This window comes from Pecten maximus, chromosome 8, assembly GCF_902652985.1.
Source record: "Pecten maximus chromosome 8, xPecMax1.1, whole genome shotgun sequence".
Lineage (NCBI taxonomy): Eukaryota > Metazoa > Mollusca > Bivalvia > Pectinida > Pectinidae > Pecten > Pecten maximus.
This window is the reverse complement of record NC_047022.1, coordinates 28372956-28383230: the sequence shown is the minus strand read 5'-3', so window position 1 is coordinate 28383230 and position 10275 is coordinate 28372956. Positions and strand designations below refer to the sequence as shown.

The 10275-nt window shown below is 35.5% G+C and overlaps 1 protein-coding gene across 1 annotated transcript; it reads right to left on the bottom strand.

The window, feature by feature from the left end:
- Positions 1 to 303: 303 nt before the first annotated feature.
- On the bottom strand, positions 304 to 10275 carry LOC117333072 (RNA N6-adenosine-methyltransferase mettl16-like). Its single transcript, XM_033892198.1, has 8 exons — positions 10140 to 10275; positions 9128 to 9497; positions 7426 to 7569; positions 6817 to 7081; positions 5321 to 5390; positions 4694 to 4783; positions 3225 to 3356; positions 304 to 1542 (listed from the first exon to the last, which is right to left on the bottom strand). The coding sequence occupies exons 2-8, from the start codon at positions 9447 to 9449 to the stop codon at positions 673 to 675; spliced, it is 1893 nt and encodes a 630-aa protein (XP_033748089.1). The 5' UTR covers positions 9450 to 9497; positions 10140 to 10275; the 3' UTR covers positions 304 to 672.

Sequence of the window (10275 nt, the reverse complement as noted above, 5' to 3'; positions counted from 1 at the left end):
TGTCAGATACCTCTCCTACATGTATCATTGTAAGCTCTATCTTTAGCATGATACAGATTGTATTGGAGCTATTTTATCTTGAACAGATTCATGCAACTATCTACTTCAGATCCCAACTTGTTTCAGAAGGAGGAGTTCATAACATCAGTTATGTAAAGAAAACATGAGGTGCGTTGATATTTAAAAGACCATAGTAAGTCTTCATCAAGCCTCCACGACAGATTCACAGAAAGAGGGCCTAAAGAGAACAAAGAAAGAGCCAAGGGAGCACCAAGGTCATCCAAAATAATTCCAGGGTCAAGATTTTGACATGTATGACAATATTATGAGCTTTTATTTAACAAAGGATACATGGGAATACAAAATGTTCATGTATATAACAGATATATGAGTATGAGCTCTGATTGTGCTCCAAGAGGACTTTTTTAACAAAGATATATACATGTACATGTAAATACCGGGGTATATGAGCATTTAGTGTGCTCCAACGTTACTTTTTAAAAAATCTGTAACAAAGAGATAATATACACCACCACTTAAATAATATCAATCAAAAAGACAACAGGTACACAAAGCCTTAAATTTTGTCATGGCACATTCAAAAGGTGCATAACACATACATGTGCCAGTTACCACCAACACTTGGGTACTCATGGCCATGGGTTACAACCGTTATATAGTGACTGACGTTCTGTTTTTGATATATTGTAAGACCTGATGCATCGATTCCCTGTTTTCTCCCTCCACCCACATCATCTCCACCACAACATGTGGTGTTGACAACTTCACCTTCAAAAAACATTTCAGGAAAACTTTCTCCTCTACCGACTCCCCGAAATGTTCACAGTAACCGTTCACCATTTCCTCTGAAGTCTTTTTATCAAGGCATATAGATTCAGCCTCTTTTGTAGATGATAGAGACGGCTCAATTTTCAGTTTTGATTCTGGATTAATGACCACATTACTTTCAGTCTCTGAATTTAACATTTGACGTTTTGCTGATGGTTCTAATGTTCTATCTATAACTTCAGGTTTTTCATCTGATCCTGGTAATTTTCTTTTCTTGCCTTTCTCAGTAACTGATGAGCTGGGACTGCTATATATATTGTTTTTGTCTATCATAATCTCCTCACTTTGTGCCTGCACTGAAATTGAACTCAGGCTGACACTTTCTTTGTTACTGTCTTCCACACATACCATTTCCTGTTCATCTAGACTTGTTTTCTCCTGAAATGTTAGATGTTTCTCCTCATTATCCTTGGAACAAGAGTTCCCACTCAAGTTATTAGCGATATTTTGTTGATCAATTTTTGTATCATTTGAGGCAGAAAGATGATCCTCACATTGTGATTTTGCATCACACGGTTCACCTTTTGTTATCTCATTAAGGTTTTCAACGCCTGTGGAAGGTTCCATCTCCTCCTTTGCCTTTTGCTGTTTTTTCTGTCGCCGTTTTCGTCTCTGATTGGACCATGTGTTTTCCTTAGCGACCAATGTCATCCTAACCAGGGACTTTTGGTTCAGTGTGATGTCATACTGGATCTGTGAACAAAATTGATTGGTATTTTATTGAAAGAGCATGTAGACCTATAGTTAAAGCCCATGACGAATGCTGTAAGTCTGTGATAATCAAAGTGTCGCGGCCACTCATTGGTGCTGTGATGATGGAATGAAATACAGGAGAAAGCTTAAAGTTATTACTGTTTTTTAAGTGCATTCCTAAATGTTTTACTGATGGTTATCGTATGTCATTTACAGGAATTTATTTACTTTAAAAAGAGTGTGATGAACTGTGAAGAATCAAATTTTTAAACCTCACTTGAATTGGTATACTATGATTAAGTTTAATTCTTAGATCGATTAATCCATGATATCTGTCATGTTTCTTGATAAACAAAATCACGATTCCCTACTTAAGAATTTTAGATTCCCGTGATTTGGTAAATTTATTCTACCAGATTATTTTGGTTCCTAAGTTTTTAAATTTTACTCAATTTACTGTTTTTTTTTCTCTCCGTGTAATAATTGATCTGTATCCCAATTAGAGGTCCAACAACTTTCGTTAGGAGAAACTCGTCTCTGAAATTTAATTAGTTCCCGATGAATTGGCCTACCTTCTCTTCCGGTGACTTGTTGAATCACACATTCATGTTATATACTTTGTGCAAGCATTTCTCCGTCAACTGATTTAAAACATACAACAGATTTATTGCTATCGGAATCTCTGCTGCAGAAACAATCTAACATTAAGTTTCGCCTCAAAATCACTTCAACCAACTCAACCAGCACGGCCATTTTTGTGCGGCCTATATCTCGGAAATGACAAACCATAAAGTATTCTACATTCACTTTAAGTATCAAATGTAAAAATAATCAGAGATTTCACTTATCGATTTCCAATTGGAAAAGTCGAGTCTAAAAACAGTATTTGACATCCGAGGGCCATTTTCATCAACCCCAAGAGCTTGAGGTTACTTTCCAATATCGCATTAAGTAGAGTGTATACGAGTTACCTCCCCTAGCACAAACCAGGAAGCAAAGAAAATAGTTCGGAATACTGAGGGATAAAACAGGACAGGTGTACGATTTAAGCTGTTTTTCTATGATTAATTTAAATTAAACAAATGTCTTCAAACACATAATAAGCTGTTTTTCTATGATTAATTTAAATTAAACAAATGTCTTCAAACACATAAAAGCGTGAATCATATTACTTATCACAAACAAATATTTCACGGAAGGAGACAAGATTGTCTAGTGTGTTGTTAGTGCTTTTTGGGAAAAATTATTTCCTGTCCCATTCGGAGCTCCTCAGGATTTGTCATTGAAATAAACGACATTTTAATTCCCCAATAGTTCCGAAATGAATTTGTTCTAGCAAAATTTGACAATGACCGCTTAAGGTTGCTGTTTCACAGCACCTAGAAAATAGTTTGACTTGCTTTTTGCATAGAAATTCAGAGTGATGACAACGAGTGTTACAGGCAGGTGGGAAAAACACTGGGTGTGGTGAGATGTATAATGACCTTGAGATGTGACATCACATGACTTTGATACAGGCAAGTAACAACACTGAGAGCATCGGTACATAGCATATTGGTATAAAGGAACATGATGAGTTCGATAATATTTGATGTTGATAATATAGTTTGATAATTTGGATAAATGACATTGGGTGACATTTCTATATTTAAAATGAATTTGAACCCCTGAACTTTACTGACCTTGAGATCTGCCAGCATTGCCCGTATCCTGGCACTGATGTGTGTGACATCGTAGTCTAGGTCAGTTGTAGAACGTGGCACTTGGTACACTAGTGGTGGACGCTCTTTCTTAGATTCTTGGAAAAGGGACTTCTGTTGTACCAAACACATGATTTTGATGAATACTTATATTTTCTCCCAAATGTATTCTATTCTCAATGTTGTAATTCAATACTGCAAATAATGTCTTTGCCAATCAATATCATAAAGAAACATTTATATCTTTTTCCTGATCCTAAGTTTTGTAATAACAGTAATATCACTTTTAATCCACACAATCAATATATTAAGAAATACTGAAGGCAGTTTTGAACACTTATTTTTTTCTATGAACATCATTAAGCGAAAGGTTAACATCATATAAGTCATTCAAGTGGTATAACTCCAAGGAAAATCATTGAAGTGAAAACTATTTGTTTGCATATAAGTACATCAGATAATGATCATGAACAGAGATTCATAAAAAAAGCAGTATTATAATATAACAAAGTATTACTACAAAGGATATCATAAAATGGGCATAACTCCTATAAAAACAGCCAAATAAATTGCAGGTGTACAACTTTGGTACTGATCATGTCTATACCAAGTATCATAAGGTTTGAGAGGGTAAGGGCTATTCCAGAGAAAATGCAGTTTATTATATGATACCGTTTCAACTAGAATTGTCATCAAGAGGGCCAACTCATACCCCTCAACCGCCCCTCTGGTGAATATTTTCCACCCAAAACCTGTTTCTAGTGAACAGGTTACCACGGCAACCTAAATTTGTGAGGAAAAAACCTGCATGCATATGTACACATTATGAGTCCCTAGCATTCCTGTGTATTTCAAATGAAATCGGTTGATAGCTATATAGGAGTTTTCTAAGTTGTCTTGACAAAGTTTTCCACAAGTAATATGGGTATTGAAACCTGGTAACCATGGAAACCAAAAATTCTGTAGAGAAATATCATGCATGCACATTTACACATGGTCCCTATCACTCCTGTGTAGTTAGACTTGAAGTAGTTCACAGGTTATGAGGAGTTGACTGGACAAAATTCCCCCTCCCCCAAAAAACGAGGTATAGTGACCTGGTTACCATGGTAACCACAAAATTACATCATGATATAGATTACGCACATCTACAATGTAAAAGGGTTATTGCCATAAAGTTTCATTGAAATTATCTCAGTAGTTTAGGAGTAGCCGGTACATCGTTGTGTCTACAGACTCGCTCATAAAACAAAGTATAGTGACCTGGTTACCAGGGGGGGTATAATTAAGTCACTTCAATAGGTGGTCCCTGTTTGACAAACCTGAAGTCCTCTCACAAGAAAGACATTTTACTGGAAAAGCCCTAAAGAGTACTACATCAGACAATCTTCCATACCCCTCTCTACAGTTGTATTGAACAATTATTCACTGTATAAAACTTTCAGACTTACTGGGAAACTGACAGTTTGGTCAAATGTCCATGCAAGTCCCCACCTCATTGTCTTTCCCTGACAGAACTCTGTTGTGGTGAACTTGGGGACCTGGAATGATTGTAATATGATTATTAGAGGAATCTAATCATTCAACTGTAAACAGAACCATACTGAAAATTATTAAATGTATACACTTCACTTCAAAAAATGTCACAATTTCTGTAGAATGGTCGCAACATAACATTTTCATGTGTAGCTGAAGACTATCATGGGGAAAGCAAGATGTACAAACATATTTGTCTCATCTTGTTAAGTGGATTTTTTTATCCGAGTATATACTTTAAATATCTATTTTACAAAAACATAGGTACAGAATTTCAAAACTGTCGTGGGCAAATGATCTAAATCATTAATACATATATCCTAAAGCAATATAACACAACATTCAACATTTAATTTTTAACAAAAATTCTTTCAAACTTCTTCAAATTAATTTTGCAGTACTTTGTGGTTTTCTGTCGGCACTTGAAATTAATGCATACCTTCAGTCTACATGCTTAAATCATCATACTTAATATAAGTTAAGGTTTTATAATAGAAATATCCTAATATATATAAATATATAAATATCCTATCGGAATATACCTGGAGTCTTCGTAGTTCTTCTTTCAGTGGGGGTAAGGAGCTCTTCTTACCAATCATGCTGGAGTAGATTCTAAACAAAACAAACAATACTGTATATTAAAATCAGAAAATACAGCGATTTTTAGGTTACTCCAGAATAATTTGATTTAAGATTCACAATTTATTTTACTTTAAATCAAGACAAATTTTAATACTTTTTGTCACATAACTCAAAAAACTTTCGACAGGTTTTAAAGTCGATCAAGATGTGGAGGAAAAATCAAACTGAGATAGTCATTAAGATTTTGTTGTGCCATTTTCATATATATTACATAACAATAGATTTCGGATTGATTGCCCACCTAGAATGTTTGGATTAGGATGTACTACAACAATGTCAGAGGTTTTACACGGCGAGATACTTTTGACAGGCGCTGTGTAACCGCTAACTGCCCATAGCTGATTTCCCTGATGCTGACGATGAAATTTTCAAAGTTCGTATTTTAAAAAAATACAGCGTGTCAACTTACATTTAAATGATCAACAGGGTCCAATATATATTCCTTTCCATAATCCCATGATTAAATGAGAATAATTTCTTAGCAAACACATAAATTATGAAGTTTTCTTCTTCCGAAGCGAAGCAGAGCTCAAGCAGACAATACTGCCGGTAGTGAAAGTAGAAATACCACATGATTTACTGGTTAATACAAAAATGGATTACAAGCTATGTCCTACAAGCAGAATACAACAAAATCAGTATCATTTCGTTCCGTTTGAAATACCCAAGACTATTTTGTATCAATCTTTAGGCAGACATTTTTAAAACCGGCTAGAAAAGTGCTACAACGACATGGACATGTCTTTTGTGTTCTGTACCGGATTATACTATATATTTGTGTTTGTGACATACATATGGGATATATATTGCATAAATGATGCGTAGACATCGTTGTAATGACCTGTCAACCACTTAAGTGGGTTTTTTTAAGCATATTTCATTGCGCCTGGATTTCAGACGAAGCTGCATCAAAGAATTAGTGCTTCGGAAATAAGAGGTCGTAGTTAGCAAAATCATATCTGATAGAAAAAGAGCCGACCAACAGCCTCTTATGTTATAGGAGTAGGTTAGGATGAAGTCTTATCTGTTTCTTGTTTGATGTCATTCCCACAATTTATCTCTCCTCCCAAAGATATCTAAGGATACTGTCTGTTTCATATTCATCTTTCCATTTTGCGGTGGACTCATTTACTGTTTCAAGCATGTTTTCATTCACCTGTGTTTGTTAATGTTAGCTTTCTTTCACACTCTCAACAATTCAAATGGGTCAGAAATTTACATCTATATCTATATAATAACACATTATCTATATAATAACACATTAGGGATAAAAACAATCACAAATTTGCAATTTGTTCAATTCAATCAGAAAAGTTTTCTTCGACCTTTAAAATAAAAACTAATAATATTACCGGTTTTTCACAATAAAGCATTTAGAGATATAGAAAAGTCATGCCTTATTTTGTTCCTAAGTTCCATGGAATCTTTTATCATCCTCTTGAGGAAGTTGACCTCACCCCCTTCTACAATACTCTCTGTGAAGCTGGCTGTACATGCAGACTTGGGGTCAGTCCGACTGTAGTTACGAGATTTAGCAACAGCTTGGGCCTCCAAATGATCAGCAAAGAAGGGTGGATTACACATACAGAAGTCAAACATGTCCGATTCATCCTCCAGTACACTGCACAGAACAGTCTCATCAACAGCACTAGCTCTCTTCACTGCAAAAAAGGAAATTCAGATTATCTCAATAACTTAACAAGCATTCCTTTAAAAATATATTAAGATCTTAGACAATTACGAATAATATTTTTCAAGAAAACTAAGCTTGAAAGTTACATAATTTTGTTATTTTGACTCTTTGAAAGTCTTTTACTTCTGATGTAAGAAGTAAGTACTGCTATTATGTCAAAAATGACACAATAGGTACCTAATATGTACCATTTGATTACTAGACTAGTTTACAAATGAGTTTCTTAATGGCAGACACAAATTAGATATTAATTATAGAAAAGTGAAAAAGAGATACATAAGTTTTCAAACAAAGCAAGATCAATAGTTTTACCTTTTATTCTCTCCTTCATACCATTGTTTTCTATGTTTCTTTGTGTGTATATAAAATTCTTCTCATCCACCTCAGAAGCCAGGAATGTCCAGTCCTTGTTAATTCTACAGGACAGTAGAGGGTATATACAGCTGGAGCCTGTACCTACAGCATTAAATATGACATCAAAATCAGACAAGTAACAGCATCAACAAGATCCATGTCAAAATCAGACAAGTTACAGCATCAACAAGATCCATGTCAAAATCAGACAAGTTACAGCATCAACAAGATCCATGTCAAAATCAGACAAGTTACAGCATCAACAATGACATTGAAATCAGACAAGTTACAGCATCAACAAGATCCATGTCAAAATCAGACAAGTTACAGCATCGACAATGACATCGAAATCAGACAAGTTACAGCATCAACAAGGATGTCAAAGTCAGACAAGTTACAGCATCAACAAGGATGTCAAAATCAGACAAGTTACAGCATCAACAAGATCCATGTCAAAATCAGACAAGTTACAGCATCGACAATGACATTGAAATCAGACAAGTTACAGCATCCACAAGGATGTCAAAATCAGACAAGTTACAGCATCAACAAGATCCATGTCAAAATCAGACAAGTTACAGCATCAACAAGGATGTCAAAATCAGACAAGTTAGAGCATTAACAATGACATCGAAATCAGACAAGTTACAGCATCAACAAGGATGTCAAAATCAGACAAGTTACAGCATCAACAATGACATTGAAATCAGACAAGTTACAGCATCAACAATGACATTGAAATCAGACAAGTTACAGCATTAACAATGACATCAAAATCAGACAAGTTACAGCATCAACAAGGATGTCAAAACTAGTGCTGCTTTAGTAATCCACTGGACAATTTCTATTGCTGTGTAAATGGCAGATCGTTTCACAGTAATTTTTCCTTGCTTCACATTGTGCAGTACCGTACGCCCACCGTTTTCTGGATCAGACTGTTTCCAGTTTTCTGAGTGGTAATAAGTATTGCCCAAAAGCCAGCATGACTGCAGAAATGCTTTCATCGAGAGACTGTTTAGAATTGTAAGAACCGCCTGTAGCTGCTTTATTTAAATCAAATATTTGGAAAGTTTTGGGGTTCCGTGCAATAGAAACAGAAAGTGTTCAACATATTTTATTGATTACTTGTGAAATAAATGTACCATGATATATTGTATCATATCATGAGACAAGTATCGTGATACATGTCTTATCGTGAGGGATGCATATTGTTGCAGCACTAGTCAAAGGAGTGGGACGACTGGTTCGCCCGTTGTAAGTATAATGTGACCGGGTGGGGTGTGATGCTGGGTGTCTTCGGCAGTATGCTTCAGTGAGGTAGCACTCTAAATCGGCAATAGATCCGGCCTATCACAAGGAGACTTTACACAAACATACCGCAGCCTCTCAAAACACACATACGCACTCATCACACGCATACATGTCGCACACACGGGAGGCCGTCCTTAAATGACCTTAGCTGTTAATAGGACGTTAAACAAAATAAACCAAACCAAACTAGTCAAAACCAATATCATTACAAGTGTACATAAGGGTGCCTACAGCATTAATATGGATGTCATTGAATGTACAGGCTTTTATTAACGGGATAATATCAAAATAGAAGTTACAGCATATGGAGAGATAAAACCTGATATTTTCTTATGTTAGAAAAACATACCTATGTCTATACCCTTTATACATTTCCCAGCCCTTGAGGCAGTAAGGACATCCTCCAGCCAGTGTATGTAATTCAGACGGAGTGGTACTGTAGGGACAAGCCTATCTAAAGGAAGTTCCAATTTTAAGTCAAAATCTTCTTTCAGCAAAGTTATCGAAAGCTGCCTCAGTGAATCAGGATGCTTGAAATCCAGAAACAGTTTTCCTGTAACATCAGGAAACACAAATTTCCTGAAGTCAGGATATTTAAGAGCTAAATTTTGAAAGTTTGGCTTCTTATTTTTGTAAAGGTTCCTTGGGTGCATGAACTTATTTAATGCCATTCTGAAACTGCTGCTTATCACATCCAAATTCTGACGATATTGAATGACCTATAATGAAAAAGAAATACATATTCATTCTATGTCACATATTTCACTGTTTCAATTTGAAATATAAGCAATTTACAAAAAATTATTAATGGGGCCTGTTGAAATTACAATCAGGTCCAACTCCCCAACTCTACAACAAATTAACAAATTTAATTCTGTACATGATCAGACATATATAGATATACGATATCCACATGGTAGCCTGAAGTAACTTTCCTGAGAATTAGTTCCTGTCCATTGTAGTCAAGATCATGACTACAGAGGTTCCTACTTCTCGGCACAAATATGTTGTCAATAAAAAGGACCTTTTCCCTCATGGCTCAGAAGATACCCAAGTTAACAAACTGGAACTCTTTTTCATTGGAGATCCATCTGAAAGTTAGAACTCGATCTCCTCAAGTATTCTTTATCTAGTGGTGTGATCATAATTTTGTATGGTTTCATTTCTAAGTTGTATGAAAAGAAGGTGAAGAAATTAAAACGACAACTGCAATACAACAGCGCCTGTTCATGTCATATTTTACATTCACTTAACACTCCCAACATGTGCTTTACACCCAGATCCCCTATTTGTTAGTCTGTGTGAGAGAGAACTTTAAAATGACATTTCTTTCAGACGGAATTAACAATTTGAAATATTACCAATGAATATCTATCCCTCGTTGACACAGTCGGGATCTTCTTAGATCTTACTACATAACCCAAAAATATATCAACAAGTTGAACAACGTCAGAAAAACGTATATTGGCGCAGACTTTGAAACAACGTCCAAATCTC

Excerpts from the sequence above, each read along its gene's own strand:
- LOC117333072 (XM_033892198.1), bottom strand. The coding sequence starts at position 9,449 with ATGGCATTAAATAAGTTCATGCACCCAAGGAACCTTTACAAAAATAAG. Across the intron at positions 7,570-9,127 it reads TATAAAGGGTATAGACATAG|GTACAGGCTCCAGCTGTATA; the intron begins GTATGTTTTTCT and ends TTAATGCTGTAG. Across the intron at positions 4,784-5,320 it reads AAGAACTACGAAGACTCCAG|GTCCCCAAGTTCACCACAAC; the intron begins GTATATTCCGAT and ends CAATCATTCCAG.